Source organism: Eleutherodactylus coqui, chromosome 2 (assembly GCF_035609145.1).
Source record: "Eleutherodactylus coqui strain aEleCoq1 chromosome 2, aEleCoq1.hap1, whole genome shotgun sequence".
NCBI classification, from domain to species: Eukaryota; Metazoa; Chordata; class Amphibia; order Anura; family Eleutherodactylidae; genus Eleutherodactylus; species Eleutherodactylus coqui.
The window spans coordinates 148,035,390-148,057,570 of NC_089838.1; the positions used below are offsets into that span (position 1 = coordinate 148,035,390).

At 42.1% G+C, this 22,181-nt stretch overlaps 1 protein-coding gene across 2 annotated transcripts in view; it reads left to right on the plus strand.

Moving 5' to 3' along the window:
- Nucleotides 1–22,181, plus strand: part of GXYLT1 (glucoside xylosyltransferase 1) — a 49,563-nt gene that overhangs the window by 13,554 nt on the left and 13,828 nt on the right. Inside the window, exons 2-7 of one of the 2 annotated variants that reach the window (XM_066591744.1) lie at nt 754–846; nt 8,042–8,222; nt 10,046–10,171; nt 11,318–11,569; nt 13,379–13,502; nt 17,289–17,458. In XM_066591744.1, coding sequence (XP_066447841.1) covers nt 754–846; nt 8,042–8,222; nt 10,046–10,171; nt 11,318–11,569; nt 13,379–13,502; nt 17,289–17,458 — 946 coding nt within the window. The remainder of the gene's footprint in view (nt 1–753; nt 847–8,041; nt 8,223–10,045; nt 10,172–11,317; nt 11,570–13,378; nt 13,503–17,288; nt 17,459–22,181) is intronic. The other variant, XM_066591746.1, reaches the window with a different exon arrangement.

The following is a 22,181-nucleotide window of genomic DNA, read 5'->3' on the forward strand; positions in this document are numbered from 1 at the left end:
TGAAATGTAGTCCAGTCATAGACTAAGGTAACAATCCATGAGACATACAGGAGGGATTTAGCTCTAAATGATGCCATCGACACAAACTTCCAAAATAATAGCAGGACATTTAGCTCAAGTAACGAAAATTACCATATGTCAACACAAAAAATCTAAGCAAAAATAAATAAATGAGATTAATGAAGAAAACTTGCATAATTGGCATACCCATGGCTCTAATAAATCATAGGTGTGATGGGGTAATGAACTGTTGCAGGGGAATCCAAATGCTAATCAGCAATAGCTGAGCCCTACCATCTGAGTGCAGTGTCTGGATTCGTAGCCCCAAGCTTTGGGGGCAATGTAGTGTATCTTCCCTCCTTAACCCTTTCCAATCCACTGTCTGACGTCTAAAGACATTCTGATTGAAGGCTGTACAGCTCCGATGTCAGAAGACGTCCAGCAGGGTATTCTTACTGTAGATTACTGGCCGCTCTGTTGTCGGGGGCCTCTCCAGCATGTCACATATCGCAGTACTGGCTCTAGCCAGCAGATGGTGCCATTGTATAATGGCAGAAAGAGAAAGCCCCCTAGAAAACCCTGAATCCAAAATTGGATTGCAAAGGGTTAAGAGAATGTAGTGATTAGCATTATTCTGCAGTTATGGAGAAGCCCCTTTACCTGTGTTTTACACTCCTTGAGAGTTTTCTAACCTTTTCTTTCCTGATCTGCAGCTCTCTAATAGCTGGAACCTTTTGTATCTTATTCTGTCAGGTGTAAGAATTATTCTGTGTCTTTCTGGAATCCCTATTGGATGCTGCCCACTGGTGTTTGTGGAAAAGACTGCTTTTGGGAAGCTGCGTTTAGGTAGGACTTGTCTTTATGGATTTGTAAAGGAATAGATGCAAGCTTTTTGGTTTGTCAAGTGGGCGTAACATTCAGGGTTTTTAACTTTTCAATATATGGGCCTGAGATGCAGCCAAAGCGAACAGTTGGAGAGACTGCAAAGTTTTTGTAGTTAGAATCAACTGGTATTGTTGTTTTTGTTTGCGTCTTTTTTTTCTTTAGGTTTCTTTTTCACCGCTGCAGTTATCCCGATCAACAAGCGCTCATTGTAACAAAAAACAAAAAAAACGCCTAGAAGGGGTTGTCGTAATTGAATGGAACTTACTATGTGTGATTTGTTACATTGATATATGATTACAGTATCAGAGAAAAAGGATCATTTATTGTGGAAAACGTAGCCCTTAAAGGGAGGCTCTAGTACCCTGTTGTACCGCCTCTACCTTGGATACAAGATGTGATATGGGAAGGCATGGAGGCCCACAGGTTCCGTATAGTATCCTACAGCATATTGGTCCACATTTGTTGTAATGGACCCTGTAGGCTGATAAAGTTGGTGCTTGTAACAGGCGCCGTCAGACCAAATGTTTTTCAGCTGAGTGCCTGGAAATGGTTCCGTCAGACACGGACCTGTAATGTTTGTGCCACTTGTCTGAATGGCAAACAAGGAAGGAGTTGGAACTGTTCGTACTTGTTAAACAATCCTCTTTACTGGTGGTCTATTGAAGGTGGCCGGAGCCCAGTCATCTTGTGGTGTGCACCCGCTGGTCCCAACAGTCTGGTCAAACGGCCCAGGTTGCAGACAATATGTCAATACGACCATCCAGCTCCTCACACTGCAATAGTGCGCCTCCTCACAATTTCTTAACTAGACAAGATGCCATTCAGTCCTCGTTCACAGGGGCGACACGGCATCACCGTGTTTCTACGGTGATTCCGCAATTTTGTAACGCTACAAAGTCGCGCAACTTTGTAGCCCCACATGTGAGGATTTTAGGGGGGCGGGGGGGGGGGGGGGTAGGGCTTGAAATATAAGTCCTACCCTGAAAATAAGCTGTAGCTGCAGAAAATAACAAACTAACAAAAAAAAAAAAGACTGTATACATTACTTTAGAAACGCTGTCTGGTGCTGCTCCTGCAGCTTCTTCCCAGGTCCCAGGACTATTCTTTTTTTTTTTTTTTATCTATTCTGCCTGGGATTGAAAAATACCCGCCTCCTGGAAGCGCTGGCTGTGATTGGCTGATGCTTAGTCAATCAGAGCCAGCGCTAGATGGATGGCTGTGATTGGTTCATCGAGCGCTGGCTGTGATTGGCTAAGAGTCAGCCAATCAGAGGCAGTGCTTCCAGGAGGCGGGTATTTTTCAATCCCCGGCCAGAAGAGATGAAGAAGAATAGTGATAGATAGATTAAAGTTTTATTAACGCAGCGATACCAAATATGTATTTTGGTTTATAATTTATATTTTTATTGTAAATATGGAAAAAAGAGGGTGGGTGGGATAACTTTTATTTTTATTACTTTTTTTTTCAATAATTAGTACAGTTTTAATGTTTTAATTTTTACTCTACGTCCTCACAGGAAACAACAACTTGTGATACTTTGATTGCTCCTGCAGTGTGATGTAATACCATAGCATTACATCCTACACCAATCGGGTAGGAATTCTATCAAGCTGCCACATGGGGCGTTTTGCTTAAACAACCCTGAGGCCTTTCAGAAGTTCCCCGGGTGCCATGACACATGCACGACTCCCTGCGATCTCCTCGCAGGGTGCTGTATGTTCGGGGGATTTAAATGCCACTGTCAGAATTGACTGTGCCATTTAAATGGTTAATGGCTCTGCTCAGCCACATGGCTCAGTGGAGATGTTGCCGCTGGGTGTCGGCTGCAAGAAATAGCCAGCGCCCGCGCTGTATGGAGGGAGATCGCCCCGCGATCTCTTTTCATACATACCCCGACCACCACAGGATGTAAATGTACATGTAAATGTATAGCGGAAAGGGGTTAAAGTCCATCTGTAATCACCTTTGAGCCCCATAAACATAGTGAGTGTCCGGGGAGCTTTTCTGATACTCACCAGCTCCCCTGTTCAAGTGCAGTTTGTGTATTCCAGGCACTTCTATGCGGTGCGGTCTCCTGTCAGCCACCATCTTGAGAGTTAGGTTTTTTGCTTTCAGTTTCACATGTATCCCACAATTATGCAATCGGCCCAGCATTAGCATTAGAATATACCATTCTACCTGAAGGGGGGGCCGTTTATCATTACTTTCTATATTCACCTAAATACGCTGCAGACCATGAGTATATAGTCAGGAGAATGAGCTGTGATCTCCACTATTATACTTGTGTGATCATCATCAGTAACTGTCACAGGAGCGCCTGGCTGCCCCTCAACACAGTGTCAGTGGTAGATCCATGTAACGGCATCACACAGACTGTGAAATTGACTAAAAAATGAATCCATAACCCCCAATAAATCTGAGCTGTACAGAATTGAAATCACATGATTATCTGAGGAAAAAGAAGCCAGGAGTTTCAAACAGGAAAAAAACTAACTTGTATATATACTGGGGGGCTAATTGCATAATGCTGAAATAGAAAAAAATAAATTCACTGGAGTAGCCCTTTAAAAATATATACATGATACATTCTAGACAAAAAATGTACAAGAAACAACTTGAGTCTACTATGCCAAGGTTGCTTATATATAGGTTCTGAAAAAGTCTGTTGCTACATTTACCTAGGAAACAGTGCCATCTTGTGACTGTTTTTCAGCACTACATAACTGAGTTTTCTATATGGAGAACCTAAGTTAAAGGTTGGTCAGTGTCTTCCAAGTGTGGCTATAATTACTACCACAGTGTTAAGTATTTAGACAGGAGTTGGCGAACTCACAAGAAACGCTTTTGCACACTGTAGCTGTGGACAAAGAGGTCACTTTAGTACATCACATGAATGTTACTGTGCTGACCTTATGTAGCATTTACATTTGCTTCCTTCACTGTATTGTTGACTGAACTTCAATTAAAAAAAAGCAGAAGTAAAGGGTATCTGCACTTAAATTTTTTTTTTTTACAAAAATGTACAGAATAGACGATTATAAGCATTTTTGCAATTGGGTTGATCAGCTTATTCTGTACGTTTTTGGTAGGAATTCCCTTCAGCTATGCAGCTAGGTGAAGATGGGGCTGAGAAATCTGTCTTCAGCTACGGTAGTTAACTGTATAGCAGAAGAGGGAGTTGCAGCTGTGCCTGCACGGCTCTCTCTAGTGCAGCTGCAGACACAGCTGTCCCCATATAGCACCTATATTATTAAAGCCTGCTTTATATATTTGAGTCTTGCAAGCATACTACTGGCTCCTTTGCCCCATGATCTTTTCCCAGTTCTGCGTTCATTAATTTGCCTCCATTGCTCTACCTCCGGTGATCCCTCAAAATGATAGTCCACTGTAGGGAAGGTCTAAATGTTAGGTGACGCCAGTGCCTTACAGATGAGATGTAGTGTAGAAATAAGAGTCCAGTCCAGTGAAACAATGGTAAACTGAAGGCACACAGTTTACTGTATACCAGCAGTCCAAATATTTGAGCAATTTGCCAATAAATATTTGATAACCGATGCAACAAATTCTTAGACAGTTAGAATAAGGTATAAATTTCTCTTCCCTCTATTGAGATTGGAGCGGGCTCTCCTGTTTGTATCACTAACTTCTGCTCTGGCAAGGACAAGATAGCTCACAGTTGAAAATGGCACTCTTCCTCTGGACTCCGCGAGGTCTACCCTGACTTAGGCTCCTGCCTAGCAGGGAAGAAAAAGACTCCACCCATTGACTCCATGACCTGACTCCCAGCGTTTTTCCCTAGGGAGTTCAGCCCAACTTAGGCCGAACCTGGGGAGCCCTAGGCTGGTCTACGCTTGAGCTCGACTTGCCTACTTCTTCCTCTTGCCTCTCCTTTCTTCTCTCTTCCCTGGCCTAGGCTTAACCCAACAACTCCCCCTAACCAATCTGGAGCTAGACAGTGATGACTGACAAGACGCAGAGCAAGTACTAAGCACGGACGCACACAGGTTGGTTGACACAGACAGTGACCTCTGTATGAAAGGGGGAGGACAGTATACATAACTCTACAACAATTAACAACACAGACACAAACCTATAGACCCATAAAGACACTCCACCTGAGGTAACTAGATAAGTGCTGTGCGGGCCCTAACTCTGGGCCACTATAAGGCCTCTTTCCCACGAACAGATTTCCGCCGCGTAATTCGCGGCGGAAATCCGCTGCGTTGCCCGCAGCTATTAGGTTCTATTGAACCTAATGGCTCAGTGCTCATGGTGTGGAATTCCACCGCGGAATTCCGCACCGTGAATTCACCCGTCCTCACCTGCGGCATGCTCTATCTGCCACGGGTGTACGCGCGGACGGCTTCCATTGCAGTCAATGGAAGCCGTCCGTTCACGCTATCTTCCGCTGTAGCACAGCGGAAGATAGCGTGAAAACGCTTCCCCGCCCACCGCCGGCGCGTCATATGACGCGGTGGGCGTGTCACATGACGCGACGGCGGTGGGCGGGGAAGCGTCATGTGGGAACGAGGACGCCGGATCCGCATGTAAGTATGGGGTCTCCAGGGGGACGCCGTGACAGGCTCCCCTGCGGAATTTCGCGGCGGAACCCGTCACGGCCGTGTGAAGCCGGCCTAAAGGAAGCAGGTGCTGTGAAGGGAAGAAGCTGTCTGCAGTATAGAACAGCTTCTCCATGTACAGCGTGCTGCCGAGGGTTGAGTAGCTGAGGCCGAAGATTAATTAACACGGCGCCGGTGACAGACATGGATGCACAGGAACAAGTTGACTCAAAATATATAAAGCAGGCTTTATTTATTTGTTATATGGGAGAAGTAAAAGTGTAGCTACTCTTTAAAGAACAGATTAGTAATTGACTGTAACGATGCCAGCTGTGCATTAGTTGTCAGAACTGGATTTTACCTATAGCAGTAGCCTTTCCTGGGTACTAACGGGGTCTTGCAGTACTTGGATACCTCCAGGACGTATGCTGCGTTTTAGACTGAACGATTATTATGCAAAAAATCGTTCAAATGAGCAAAAGTGAACAATTATTCCATCTAAACACGAGTCAAAGACTGAATGACGAACAAGAATCGTTCGCTTCTCATTCATCGCTCAGTTTCTGTAGGTATAAAAATGATTGGCTCGTTTGGTTTAAACAGCAATCATTCAGTCCCTGTATTCGCTTATGACTGCCACCTCTCCTTTGCAAACTGTACAAGATTTTTGTTATTGCTTGATCAGTGGATCCAGGGTTCTTACACTGATCCCATCTATGATAGATTTTACCTCTTAAGGAAAAATGCAAACAATACGGATCTGGTGCGGAAAATCTCTGCCGCAAAATAAATTGGCATCCATTCTGAAAAGAATAAAAAAACGGTCAACGGGTTTAAAATCTGCAATTGTGGATTCTGATGCGGATCTGTATGTAATCTGCAACAATACACTACATTGCAGGTTTTGACTTCCTCAATGAAATCGACAAGGAAAAGTTTGTGAAAAACCCCTATGATAAATTGAAATACTGCAGATTTACACTGTAGGTCTATTTCCATGCAGAAAATTTTCAGTATGTTGATCACTTATTAGTCTCCTTTTTCTCCTTCCCCTCTGACTTAAAAGAGTTGTCTGATACCTGAAACCTGCCTTTATACTACTGATTATGCTACATTGAGCAACTTTGTAATTGACTTTGTATGAAAAGCAAGCACCTCTCACTTATCTGGACTATAGTCATGTGCCCATGCTGTCAAATCCACTGCACTTCTTCTGATGTCACGTACACAATCCCATAAGTCTTTGCGGCTCGATGTACGTCATCAGCAGCTATGCCACTAGCAGTGGGCTACACTTGCATTTGGATGAACCCATTTACCTATGTAGACTGAAGGACGTCAGTACATGCGCAGTTCATCTAGATGCAAAGATGACCCACTACTGACAGACCCATAGACTGAGTCACAAGGGCTCATGGGATTGTGTATAGGACAGCAGAAGTGGATTTGACAGAAAGGGGGGCAAGACGATGCTTTTTCAAATAGCAAGTTAATTACAAAGTTGCTCAGTGTAACATAACATATGTAATAAATGAGTAATAAAGGCTGGTTTGGGGTCTTGTGTGACCAATTTCACTGAAGACTCTATCAGAATTCACTGATAAAATCCATACAGCAAAGAGCAATCAAGTCACGGCTGCCCTTAAGGCCCATTTACACGCAAAGATAATTTTTCAAAAGATTGAAAGTTTTAGCGATCTTTTTGCATAAAGTTTTAATGGACAGGAATTGCCATTAACACCTTATCATCTTCATTTGCATGTCAAAGGGCCTCCAGGAGCTGTTTGCAGAGCCCAGCATGTGACTAAGCGTACACCCAGCTATGCACACAGCTGCATTGTTCTCGCTGGAGCTCCCGGCAGAATAGAATGTAATCTCCCAACTCCTGTGGCGAACACAGCGTGTAGTCTTTTGGGAGATACTTTATCTCTCTGTGGCTGAACAATGAATTTTAAGTTCACCTTAAAATCCATCGTTCAGACGAAAAGTGCACGATGCCTGCCTTTACATGTAACTATAATCGCTCATTTTCATTCGTTCGGTACGAATTTTGAGCAATAATCGCTACATGTAAATGGGCCTTTAGAAGTCTATGGAGGGAGAAGGTGGAGGAGGCAGCTACAGTGAGAGGCAAAGATGTTGCTGGCTCTAATAGGTGTTTTGCTGTCTCAACCCAGTGCTGGATTTGTAGCTACATGGCTTCTTACGGCTGCATAATTTTCTCCATGTTGCTGCTGCTTGTGTATGAGGGAGAATTGGAAAGCATGATTTCCTTTGCTGAGTATACATAGCTGCTAGGCTTCTGCTTCCTCCTCCCCGCTACCCTCTCCATAGACTTCACTGGGCAGCTATAACGTGATCTGTTAGTGAAGCTGAAAATCGGTCTTCTCTCTCCTACAAAATTGTTAGTGGATTTGCAATGCATAATCAGTGAGGACGGGGGTTGGGGGTCTGATAAGTGGACAAAGAATCGTTTTCCTGTAATAAGATATGTTACAAAGTTTCTTATGTTTGCTGCTACCATTGATTTATGGAAAGTTGATTAAAACTGAATGTTGATTAGAAATATGAGTCCAATGTATGTTTATTTTTTGTAGATACGACCCTCCTGAAAAACATGAACTGGATCTGGATCCCATGCACTTAGCAGTCGTGGCTTGTGGTGATCGGCTGGAAGAGACTGTTACCATGCTCAAGTCTGCACTTCTTTTTAGTATAAAGCCCCTTAAATTTCATATTTTTGCCGAAGACCAGTTGCATAACGACTTCAGTGCAATTGTGAGTAATTTGCTAGAACCCGGTTTAATTTTGGTAATCTGCAATTTCCTTCTTGTTTCCTCCTAATAGTAATTTTCACTTTTTTTGCAATGATACTAAAAGCAAAATTCCTTCACGGTATGAGTTTCTGCTGGTGGCTGCATGGCTTACTGATGTAGTCTTCAGGGAGTCTTCAGCCTGGGAGCTGTATCTTTTCCACAGATGGTTGCTGCTAACTGACTGAGAATGACAGTTGGAAGAAAACCATTGGAGTTTCCTTGCGTCTTCCAGACACGACTCCTAATGTGTTTGTGCTCAGTGGCATTCTAGCTGTCATTAAATAGGATAGGGGAAAATCCTTTGGAAACCTAAACAGGACTCCAGCCTTAGGAAGATTGATGGCTGAAAAGCTGTGTCATCCAGTAATCTACACCAGGGTAAACCTACATATTGATGGCTATGGAGACATTCTTGGGACCTGTTCATAACATATTGTGCTAGAAAAAATAATGAGGTCCTTCCATGTTACTTGTGCAATAAAGAGGTCAGGGAGGCGTTACCCGTATTGGCTTGGAGCTATATGTTCTCCAAATACTTACTCTAATTCTGAATTAGAGTACTAAGACAGATGAATAGATAAATCAATTGGACTCACCCGGTGTCTGGCGAGCACCCCTATATAGCGGTCTCACCAGCACCTCCACATCCTCGTCGGCTTTAGAATAATCTGGCGTGTCCTTGCGGCTGCTGGGCTTCTGTATCCTGCTGGCTAGCAGGACCCACTTGAAGAAACTTCGTATAGGGACTCCGTAAAAAGAAAAGGCCCGCGCTCTTTGGGACCTGAACACCAGAGTCAGGCTCTGACTCTGGTGTTCAGGTCCCAAAGAGCGCGGGCCTTTTCTTTTTACGGAGTCCATGTTACTTGTGGCACAAAATGACAGAAACAAACGGAAACCTTCCAAAAATGGAGATCTTCATTTGAGCAGATTTCTACAATGGCTTTGATGGCTTCCTTCCAGGGATTGTATCCCGAGCTTGTTTTCAGGATTTTGAACTTAAACCATAAGGGGAAGCCTGATGTAAACTGGCTTTTTCTGACAGCTTTTTACAGACTGGGAGATCTTATCGCAGGAGGCCTACGGGACTCCCGAACGTTGTGGGCAGGGTGTTTCTTCCAACCTGCACCCGCCTGCAACTGCTCTGAAGAAAAAAATTCAGTAAAAAAGCAATAGTCATAAGAATCTCAATATGGTACCAAAAACTGCACGTCACCCCGCAAAAACAAGCCCTCACACTGCCGTATTGCCGGAAAAGTCAGTTATGATTTTTTTTTTTTTTTTTGAAAGTTGGGATTCCAGAACTGCAGAATGTGAAGAGAGGAGCATCAATTACCCTTGGTCATGCAAGGGTTAATAAAGCTCACAGCATTTGAGATGAGATGTTAATTATTTGCTTGACCACATAGGGCATCTTTAAAAGGGAGCAATTATCGCCCAAATTCTCGCTGGAAACAGCAAATTCCGCCAATCACCCCGTGTACATGTGACCGCCGACTGGTCATTGAGCGAGGAATCGCTCACTTGCAGTAGTTACTTGGTTTTAGCAAAACTAAAAGTGACTGTCGGACTGTATGAACGGACAGTCATTCAACTATGAACAACTGCTTGCTTACCGTGAATGGAGGCAGACCAGAAAGAACGGCTATTGCTCCTGTGTAAAGCATAGGTGCCATAGTTGGGCGGTAGACCGTTGGAAGGCTGTCGGGCACTTATGCATCTGACAGTCATCCCGTGCAAAGGTGCGTTAAGTGTGGAGACGGAGAGTAATGCTTTCTTGTTTTACAGCTCAACAGTTGGAGATCTTTTGAAAAGTTCAAGTTTACACTATACCCTATATCCTTCCCGTCAGAAAATGCTGCAGAATGGAGGAAACTTTTTAAGCCATGTGCATCACAGAGATTGTTCTTGCCGGTAAGGAGTATTACATAATGTACTTATTTGTTACATTTTATTTTCCGGTTTTTACAAATCGGCCCCAAGAGTGTAAACCTGTCACAATCAGCTGCATCATTTGACTCAAATTAGTTTCAGCCAGGGCTGAGATCTTGGAGAAAAGATGAGCACAAATTCCCCCCTATATAGGGTTTCTTTACAGGTCCGTTTTTACACTCTGTATTCTATATAATTATTTATTTCACGAATTGGGTTAAATGCCATGGAAAATGTTTTAGAAGTTAGTTTACTTACTTCCCTCTAGCAGGAGCTGGTTCTGTATTGGGAAGTTACATACAAAAAATGCATTATTTGTGTTATGGCCCTGGTAGAATGTAAGGAGACCCAACATGAGCATTGCCCTCATATAGAAGAAACACTTGCTCCCTTCATGTCCCCGGCACTACTCCTCTTCTAACAGGATGGTACTGTAAAAGGCAGCTACTTGCCCTCTCATGCCAGTGGCAATACAGAAGCACCACTCTATGCAGCATTGGTATATGAGAGCGAGGGGGTAGAGGAGGTCTGACGTTCCTGCCCTTCCATTTGTCCACTACTTTTGTACTAATTACAGAGTTGGTTTGTAAACGTGTAGATTGGCATAAGAGTTGGAGTGTAGGCACAAAGCTTTAGTGAGATGGACCTTACCAGGAGATGTTAAGGCCCATTTAGACACAACAAATATTGCTCAAAATTCGCTCAAAAGCCATCTTTTGAGTTATAACCGTTGCATCTAAATGCTCGGCCATCATGCACTTTTCTTAGCTAGAAATCACGGATGACTCTTATCAGCGCCGCACATTGATTTTCTCAGCTGGTGGCGCTGATAGTATTCTTTCAGCTGGTATACTGCTGGCAGTTCTCAGCGGGACACCAACTGAATGCTCTGAGAACAATGCAGCTGTTGGCATATACAAAACAACTTCATTGTTCTCTGAGCTATTGTGGCGGTATCCTACTCTGCCTGCATTAACTCTTAAGTAGCTAGCTACTTGGGGTTATGCAAAGATGATCAGTCAAACCTTTAGTCGCCATTTATTAGCAAGTTGGAGATGTGCAGCTGTGGATCACAGGAAAACTGCAATATTATTTCAGTGCATGTCATAATGCTGTTTTTCTTTACAGTTAATTCTCAAAGATGTGGACTCTTTGCTGTATGTGGACACAGACATTCTCTTCCTCCGTCCTGTGGATGATATCTGGTCCTTTCTAAATAAGTTTAATTCTACCCAAGTTGCTGCTATGGCTCCAGAGCATGAAGAGCCCCGCATAGGATGGTATAACAGATTTGCACGCCACCCTTATTATGGAAAGACTGGCATTAATTCTGGAGTTATGTTAATGAATATGACACGTATAAGAAGAAAACACTTTAAGGTAAAGAAATATTGATTTATAGAAATGATCTTCTCATTTAAAGAGAAAAAACAACCAGTGATTCCATATTTTAGCATTTTCATACACACAGACATGAACACGGGTTTGTGTAGATCCCTTCTAATTTGTGGGTTTGGTCATTTTAGCTGCATCGGTAGAAGTAGTTCAATAAGGTTGTCAATTGTTGCCAGCTTTCTACACGTTCAGTCCGTGCTCCCATACGCCTATTGTAGAGGTGCGAGGCTCACAAAGTTGCTAAGTATAGTATAAATGGCAGTTATGCCATTAAACGTATGGTGTATAGCCATTGATCAGTTCCTCCATTTGACTTCTTGAGAGAATGTTTTAGGCATGATCTGTAGAGATGAGCGTACCTACTCAGCCACGCCCCTTTTTCACCCGAGTACCGCGATTTTCGAGTACTTCCGTACTCGGGCGAAAAGATTCGGGGGGCGCCGTGGGTGAGGGGGGGGGGTTGCAATGGGGGGGAGAGGGGGAGAGAGAGGGCTCCCCTCTGTTCCCTGCTGCTACCCCCCGCTCCGCCACGCCCCCCAGCGCCCCCCGAATCTTTTCACCCGAGTACGGAAGTACTCGAAAATTGCGGTACTCGATCAAGTAATTACTCGAAACGAGTACGTTCGCTCATCTCTAATGATCTGTGTCCTATGCCAAGATCACTGAAAGAGTCGTCCCCTTTACTTGTTAGTGTGTTCTAAGGGGATCATACTTTTAACATTTTGGTTTACTGCAAGTTGATGTGGTTTTCCAGTTATTTGACTTGTACAGGTGAAGTACACAGGCTTCAACTAGAAGCAGCACAGCCTAAAACGAAAACTGCCGCAATTTATGGTAAAAACCACGTGCAATTTTACCGCATGTTCCCAGCCGCTCAGCACAAACTGCTATGACTATAGGCCACCTAATACATTTTTTTTACCTATAGAGAAATATATGGAAAAGCACCAGAAAAAAAGACTGAAACGTGTGCTGCATTAAAAAATAAATAAATACAGTGGACCAAAAATGCACCCAAAGTAATGAAGGGGGAACCACAAAAAATGTTGTACTGTGTTTAGCATATCTTATTAACCTACAACTAACATCCAGCCATGGCATTTTTCTTTAAATGCTATGCATGGAACCACCCTAAAGTTGTTACTTGTCACTGTAACCCTGTTTGGGATGAGCGATCTTGAGGCTCAGAGGTCAGCTTAAAGTGGCAACATCTTATTTTAATGTAGATCAAGAAAATTAAATGCACACCAAACAAAAATTAGTCAAGAAAATAGATTGTATTTAAATAACTAACTTTTCAAACTTCTGCTTATGTGATAGCCAGCAAAACTGTTATTTACTTAACCGTTTACTAAAATTACACACTTGTGCTGAAAAGCCTAAAGTGCTAGTCATTAGAGGTCTCCATTCCTCCTAACTGCTTTCCACTGCCTGCTGTTGAGCGGGTCACTGGATATATATCCTATATTTATAGGATTGTATTACTAGACTTCCAATAGTTGCCAAAGTTGTCCAACAGGTGGTGCTATAAGATTTGTAAATTTCAAGCTTCCGATCTACACTTACTATAACGTTCACTCTCACAAATCTGGTTCTTTAAATGTAAACCATTACGGTAAATTCTTCCATTGCAATCCATGTTTTGAGTCACAATCAGAGACTTATAATTAGGTTGAGTTTTTAGTTTGTTTGACAATATGTACAGTGTAACGTTATTTGTAACGGTTCTCAATGAAGATCTGACATCGGAATATGAGAATAACTTGATATAAACCATCATTTCTTTCCATATAGAATGACATGACCATTGTTCGCCTGCATTGGGGGGAAATCCTTATGCCTTTGCTGAAAAAGTACAAGCTGAACATAACTTGGGGAGACCAGGATCTGTTGAATATTATATTTTCCCACAATCCAGGTAGGTCTTTACAGCCTTTTTGTCTTACCATGGGTTCCACAGCGAGAATAAATGGGTTCACATACACACATGCCAAATATTAATCAAGTTTACTTGGTGATAAAAAGTAGATATACACACAAGATCAGGGTTCATACGCGTCATGGAAAACCTGGACTTTGATGAACGTCATTAAATACCTGGAAATGTCATGCAATTGTTTTTTGTCATGGAATCTTGCTAAGAGTCGATTTGGTGCTTCTGTCACCCGCATCACTGAGGGTTTACTTTTTCTTGTATTTCAATTAATTGACTGCAGTTCACTCGCTAAAGATGGGAGGATGGTTGGGTGATCGACAGAATTAATATACGTCTTAGTTGCCCCAAAATATTTAGTTTGTGTAGTTAAATTGTTTTTTCTTAATACATTTTCACTTGGGCATACCTCATCCAGGAACAAGATTTCAATGGCTAGACCCTACGTCTATTTTAAGAATTTGGTTCGCTTTTAATTTTCGTTTTATATCTTTCTAAAGCTCTCAGTTGATAATATTGAAAGTTCATTTTGCAAAAAGACATATAGATTTATATAATAATAATTTCTAAGATTCTTTTGTGTTTTTAGTTATGTTTGTCCAAAACCATTTCTTTCTTCCATTACAATCCAGTATAGTGTTTAGCACTGTAGAAAGACATTATTTTGGATAAACCTAACTAAAATCACACAAGAATCTCAATACTCGGTCTTAAAAATACAAAAAATATTTCAGATTGTAAAGTTCTCAACTGGCCTCTCATGGTTGGGGATATTTTTATTTAAAAAAAAAAAATATATATATATATATATATATATATAATTTTTTTAAATTTTTTTAACTAGAAATAGCTTGACTTAGAAGGGTGTATCTTATTATTTTTGTGTGTATATGTATGTGTGTGTGTGTATGTATGTGTGTGTATGTATATGTGTATGTATGTATGTGTGTGTGTATGTATGTGTGTGTGTGTATGTATATGTGTATGTATGTATGTATGTATGTGTGTGTGTGTGTGTGTGTGTGTATATATATATATAATATATATATATATAATTAGTTATATAATATAAGAAAAAAAAAGATAAACCTTTGTGTGTATTTCGAGTTCTGCGAGTGTCATTGAAAATCAGGATTTTGTTATGAAAATGTCATGGAAAAAATGTTTTAAAAACCTGTATGAACCCTAAAGATATCAAGAAAGATCTAATCAAAAAAGACATTTCAGATCAAAATATACTATGTATATTATATACATGCAGCAAGATACAAAAAAAGTGAAAAAAATATTATACTTAGCGTTAAGGTGGCACATAGAGTTATGGCAAAAAATAAAGTGGCAGCTATACAGCCAGACACCTCCCCAATTTGTTACATTGGCTAATAGTTATGTTAGGGTAAAGTGTTTTTTTAGCTTTAGGCCTACTTTCCACGGGTGATATGTCACTGCGTTATACGCGGCGATAATCCGGCCGCAGGTAACGCAGTGAATGCTTTCCATAGACTTAACTGTGGAAAATGCAGCCCCCTGTCCATGAGCGGAGAATCATAGCGATTCTCCGCTCACGGGTTTCAAATCGCGGCATGCTGCAATTTGCTGCAGTTCTCCGGTGAGCCTATCTATCACATAGGCTCACCGCGGAGACCTGTCATTTCTCCCTCGTGGCGGAACATTTGCTAGCGATGTTCCGCCTCACCCATGGACAGGCAGCCTTAAATTCCAACTGCAAGATGGTGCTCAAAACTGATGTATATTATGAGACATGGAGCTTAAGACGTCCAACTCTACAAGCTACAGGATTAATATTAACAATTGGCTTTTGTAAGAGAATCACTATTCTTGTATTGACAATGGCATTCGTCCTGCCAATCTACACATGTGTGCTGTTCCTCCAAAAATGCCTACAAATATATGAAAATAGTCACAATTATGACCCAAATCCTTGTCAGTCAGTGCTTAAGGACTGGACAGCAGACTTCTTGGTAATCTATTCTGGAACAGCCTTGTGATTGGCTTCCACAACTTAAAGCAACAGTTTTTGATCTTCTTTGTCATTAGTAACAAGTCTGATAACCCATGGTCTTTGAGCGCAACCTTGTCATAGACATAAGAACTAATGATTAGCCAGCATACTCGCTAAGGGCAATTGCTCGAGCGAGCATTGCCCTTAGCGAGTACCTGCCCGCTCGAGAGAAAAGATTCGGCTGCCAGCGGCGGGCAGGGAGCTGCGGGGAGGAACGGAGGGGAGATCTCTCCCTCTCTGCCCCCCCTGCTCTCCCCTGCTGACTGCCGCAACTCACCGCTCCCCCGCGCCGGCAGACGAACCTTTTATTTTCTCTCGAGCGGGCAGGTACTCGCTAAGGGCAATGCTCGATCAAGCAATTGCTCTTAGCGAGTATGCTCGCTCATCTCTAATAAGAACTTGAAACTGCCCCAAATAAAGGTTTGTTAAAAGGAAAAAAAGTAAAGGGGGTGACTTGCTTTGTAGTTGAAAGTTGAGTTTTTTTTGGGCCACCCTACTTAGTGTTCTTGGTACATGGCAAATCAATCTGGGGCCGGGGAGTCTATGTTGATCAGCCCCAGAGATTGAGATTAGACTTCACCAACACCATTCCGTGGTGAACTCCCACTGCCTTTGTCTGCAGTGAACTTATAAACTGTGGATGATGCTACATGATATTTCTAAGAATTTATCCAATAAGAGGAAAAACTTTCCTCTTAAAAACAGTCCTCAATCGTGATGTTTTGCATAGTTAAGTTTTAGCCTATGCTAGGTGTAAGATAGGCCATTATAACACGGCCCATAAGGCACATTAGCCTTATGTTACCCTCATAAAACTAACTTTATTATATAACTTAAGACCACCTCATGTGTGATTTTAAAATTTGCAGACTGGTATGCACTATACGAAAGATACCTGAAGGTATCTGCATAACCAAAGTATTCTGTTTGGATAGCCTGACTCCCATGAAGAGCTGTGTGTGAATTTTTTTTAGGTGTAAGATAGGGGCTTTTCAAGCTATGAGCATATGTTGAAGCCCATTTACATGCAAAGACACGTTTTCAAACGATTGAAAGTTTAAGTAATCATTTTGCATAAAGTGTTAATGGACACTAATGTCCGTTAACACTTTATCATCTTCATTTGCATGTAAAAGGGCCTATGGAAGCTGTTTGCACAGCATGTGGCCTGTGCTCTGCACACAGCTGCATTGTTCTCACACAGGTCGTCGACCGAGTACAAGGTAATCTCTTGGCATCCGCTAAGAACACAGCATGCGTTCTGTGTTATTGCTCTGCGGTTGAACGATGGATTTTAAGTTAACCTTAAAATCATCGTTCAGCCGAAAAGTGCATGAAGCCCGCATTTACACACGACGATTATCGCTCATTTGCAGTTGTTTGACTGCATTTTTGAGCAATAATCGTTGTGTGTAAATGGGCCTGAATGAGTTTATTAATTTAAAGGTATAAAGGCAAAAATACTTCTTCCATACACACTGTTGTACTCTATTTGTCTGTTGCTACTGAAAGCACTCTACATTGTACAAGCACTTTTCTAACCGTTTAGTCAAATTCAAATAATACTGTGCAATGCAAAGGAGCAGAACATGCTCAGTATAGACACTGCACCAGCAGGGGGTGCAGGGAAATACTAACATAGATACCAATCAACTGTTGTACATAAAGTCTCTAAATGTGCAATGAATGTATGAATTTCATTGTTGTCCATGTAGAACTAAGCTTTACTTTTTACTTCCTTACAACAGAAAGTCTTTATGTCTTCCCTTGCCAGTGGAATTACCGTCCCGATCACTGCATCTATGGAAGCAATTGTAATGAAGCTGAAGATGGAATTTTTATCCTTCATGGAAACCGAGGTGTATACCATGATAATAAGCAGCCCGCTTTTAGAGCTGTATACGAAGCACTACGCAACGTACGGTTCAGTATTTTATACTTTCTATCACCGTTTCATTACAGAGCAAAGTTTACCCCGTAAATGTTCTGTTTAAATGTATAATTCCTGTTGATTGCTTGGATCCTTTTGTTGACCCTTAGGTTATGTTCACAAAGCAGAATCGCAGCGGAATTTTCTGCGGTGAATTCCGTCTCAAAATACCACATCAAAGTCTGCAACATTCTTCCCCGTTTTTGGTGTAAAGCTGCACATAGATTTTGTCCTGTCAATGGGCGAAATCCGCATATGGAATTGATGTGGAAATAAGCACTTCTGTGGCAAGAAGTGACATGTCGCTTCTTGATGTGGAGACTCGCAGAAACGCAATTTTCCACGTCGAAATGCACCGCAGATTTGCGCCGTAAACCGAAGCAGAATGCAGTGGATTTTAATGCAGTTTTTATAAGCGGATTTCACGTGGAAAATTCTATAGTAATTCCGCCATCTAAACATATCCCTGGAGGAAAACTGAGTGTAGGAAATGTGCAAGAACGTGTCCCAGACGATCAGCCATCCTGTTAAGCTTTGTTGTTTATGTATTCTTTCTAGATTTAGTTACTCCGTTAGATGCGACCAGTGAGGAGTCATATACTCTCTTGGCTGTGGGCAGCATCTTCTAGAGGTAGAGAACTGGTTATTAGAGTTCTCCTTCATCCCTTCCTGTGAAAACTAGATTGCAGTTTACTTCTCAGCTAAGGTGTAAATTCCCCGGGGAGCAGCTGCTACAGAGGTTACTTCCACCCTTAAAAGCACCTCCATAACAGACTGTTAATTCTTTGTTTTCTTTTAACACTTGCCTTGCCTACTTAAAGAAGTTATGGTTGCATTTCCGCAACCATAACTTATGTAAGTAGGCATGGCGGTGAGAAAACCTATTTTGTGAGCGGAGGGGGAAAACATTTTTTTAAAATTTAATTTCTGTGCATTTTTTGGTGGAAATATGGAAAAAAGATGAAATTTACTTTTGTCCCCTCTGCCACTTTTTTACAATATTTTTTAACCCCTTAAAGTGGTTGTCTAGAAATAAAAAGAAAAAAAAAATAGGAAAAAACCCAGCGTATTCAGTAGTATAAATAGAAAAAAAACCCTAAAAGGTATTCAGGAATCTAACTGCTTGCTTTGTCTAGGGAGCAATCATCCTGGAATGCAAATGCCTGCTAAATACAGGGCCGAGAGCTGACCACCTATCTAAGCTCTCCTTGCTCCTCTTCCTATCTATCGGGAAGGATTCCTCACCCTAGAACGATTCAGATTCCCACGATCCAGCAAGAATCTGATCAATTATCGTTCAGTGTAAATACATGCACCGACTGAACAGGAAGTCTTTCACGTCTTGTTCGCCGTTCAGTTTCTGCGTGCAGAAAACTGAACATATCATTCTGTGTAAACAGGCAGTCGTTCACTTATGAAGGACTTCCTGCGGACTGTGAATAGAGGCAGGCGGCCTGAGCGATCCCTGGCCAGCTTCGCCTCCATTCAGTCAGCTGTTCTCATTCCCGTGTAACAGCAAAGGAGCAATTATCACTTGGACGACCTGTTGGGCATCTGTTGCCTGACAGATCATCTCCTATAAAACACCCTAACCCCTGCGTAAGTGGACAAACTAGTCTAGATTGTTATCACTGCTGAGGTCAGATCTCCGCTGTGTCTGTGGGCTGCAGGATTATTTACCGCACATGTGAAGAGGCAGAGCGCACCAAGGAGACCATCTGCTGTGGGGCTGATGTCTAACAGCATGTGACCAGCAGCGTTGGTATATAGGCCATTGGGTAAAAGATCTTACCTCAGTAGTAAGGACCATACAGATTACTGTACTTTGATCAATTATACCTTAAGGTGCTTTAACCCCTTGAGTGGCACGCCCGGAAAATTTCCGGGACGAGCTCCACTGCTCATAGCAGCATAGCCCGGAAGATTTCCGGGCTATGTATGACTATGGGAGCTGCAGAGCACAATGCCACAAGCTGTGACAGTGTGCTCTGCCTGCACAGTCCCACAGAGAGCAGTGCAAGGGCTTTGAAAAACCAGCAGAAGATATTGCAGATATGTCAATCTCCTGCACTGGTTTGTTTACAGGTTGCCATAGAGACCATCGGCTTGTCAGAAGCAAGCCGATAGTCTCTGTGGCAGGGAGAGCTGGTTGTTAGCTGTCAGAGGACAGCTAGGTACTAGCTCTTACAGCAGAGATCAGAGAAAACCTCTGATCTCTGCTGTTAACCCCTTACATGCTGCAGTCTATGTGACTGCAGCATGTAAAAGGGCTGTCACTGCAGCATGTAAAGGGCTGTCACCATCGGACCCCCGGAATGTGATCAGGGGTCCTGATGGGTCCCTGTGGAAGTCCCCTAAAGGGACAAAAAAAAAAAAAAAGTTAAAAAATTATAAAAAAAAATAATAAAAACACTTGTCTCCCTTTACTTTGTAAAAAAAATCAAAAATACAATCACACATGTGGTATCCATGCGTCGTAATGACCCAGAGAAGGAAGTTAATGCATTATTTAACCCCTTAATGACATGGCCCCTTTTTTTCTTTTTTCCCCATTTCTTTTTTTGCTCCCCCCTGTTTAAAAAATCACAACTTGTCCCACAAAAAACAAGCCCTTATATGGCCATGTCAATGGAAAAATGAAAAAGTTATGGCTCTTGAGACGCAACTGCAAAACTAGTTGAAATTCAATGATTAGACCATTTTAAAAAACCTGCCCTGGTGGGCACGACAGGCTGGTAGGAAACCCGCCACTCAAGGGGTTAAAACTGAATTATTATCGTTCAAACGAGCGAAAGTGAACGAACCATCAACTGAACGACGAATGAGAATCGTTCACTTCTCGTTCGTTTTGTTCTGGCGTTAAAATCCTCATTGGCTCATTCATTTGCCCCATTCAATCAGCACTCATTCAGTCTTTCACATTCGCTAATATGAAAGACTGAATGATTCTCGTTGAACGAGTCAACGATGAATCTGTCTGGCTAAACCGTCTGAAGTCACCTATAGCTTGTTCGCTCTCTTGCACTCACTTGCTCACTCCTACTCATCTAAAAGGAGCCTTGGAGTACAGTACTGCAGTATACGGTATTTCTGCTGACATTTTAATAAGACAGGTCACATGGCTCCTTTCTTCTTAACACAGCACCACCCTTTTCGATAGGGTTGTGTCTGGAATTGCAGCTCATTTCCATTGAAGTCAATGAGAGCTGAGCTGCAAAAGCAGCCAAAACCCGTGGGCAAAGGTGGCGCTGTTTTTGGAAGAAAATGGCTGTTTTTTCCAATCTTAGAGACAACCTGTTTAAATACTGCTGTCAGAATGGACTAGGTTATTTAATGGGTTAACGCCTGCTATCGGCATAACCTTCAGTTGGGAACTTCAGGCTGGATGTGTATGGAGCAGGCCCAGCTTCCGAGCCCGCACCATATTACCTTCACACGCCTGGAATATATATACGGTATGTCTTGTGGCATGAAGCGTTCAAAGTCTGTAAGCTTCACATTGAATACTCCGAATAACCCGTTAATAGTTCTTGAGGTTATAACGGGCGCATGGATAATGAATTATTTCTTCTTTTTTTTAAGTTTGTTTAATTTTCTTTTAATGCTGTTTGGGAGTTGCTATTTTACTATTTTATGGTTATTGGGTAGTGTATTAGTATTGTAGTACATTATCCTCTGTGTCACTATGGCAAGGGCTGCTGATAGGACACAGTACAAGTTCTCCTAACGGCAGACTTGGGGTTGTTCGTGTCACAGCTTTATTGTATGTTTCTCTAAAATCACCTTTATTTAAAAGCTTTGTAGTTTAATGTATTTTTTGTTTCAGGCATTTAAGAACAAAAAATGCATATATTAAATGTGTGGAAACATGCAGCTTTATGCATCCTATTCACTGGAATGCTTAAAAAAAGAGAGAGGTCAAGTATACTTTTTTTAACGGGACAGAAAAGCCTGCTATGTTATGCTTTCATATCCCATAAGTATGCAGTTTTGAACCGTTTGAGTGCATCAGGCATTATGTTTTAATGCTTAAAAAGTATACACTTGACAGATGGCTGAAGGTACCTTTACTCAGGGCGATTATCGTACAAATTCTCATTGCAAACAGCGAATTCGGGCAATAATCGCAGTGTGTACACACAGCCGCCGACAGCACTGAGTGAGAAATAGCAGAACTAAAACCCAAGCAAATATTGGACCGTGTAAACAGGAGCCGCTCAATATTTAGGCGATGCCTTTTTGCTGTGTATGGGGGTGGGCAGCTCAAACAATCCCAGCCCGCTCCGCCTCCATTCACTTCAACGACTATCGCTACTGTGTAAAGAGTTAACAACCAATATGAGGTGGCCCGTGGGACAGCTGTTGAGCCAGTTTTGCCGATTGTTTATGAATGATATCACTGTTTAAAGTGGTGGGTCCACCAAGTATGTGATTTCGTGAATCCCAACTGTCCACTTTAACATGATAAACTCATTGTCACGGATATTCTGAACCATGCTAAGGAGCCAGTGCCCAGCAATCGGATGCTCGCTGCAGTTTTACAAATGGCAGGCAGAATTTGATTTGTTGCTATAGGGGTTTCTTTTAATATCATATTATATATCTCATCAGAGCCCTGTCATATAAACCTTGAAAAACTGCACCAACTAAATCGTACACATGGCTTCAGCAAAACCCAATGTTGTCTCCGTGGGAGTAATGATGCATGCTC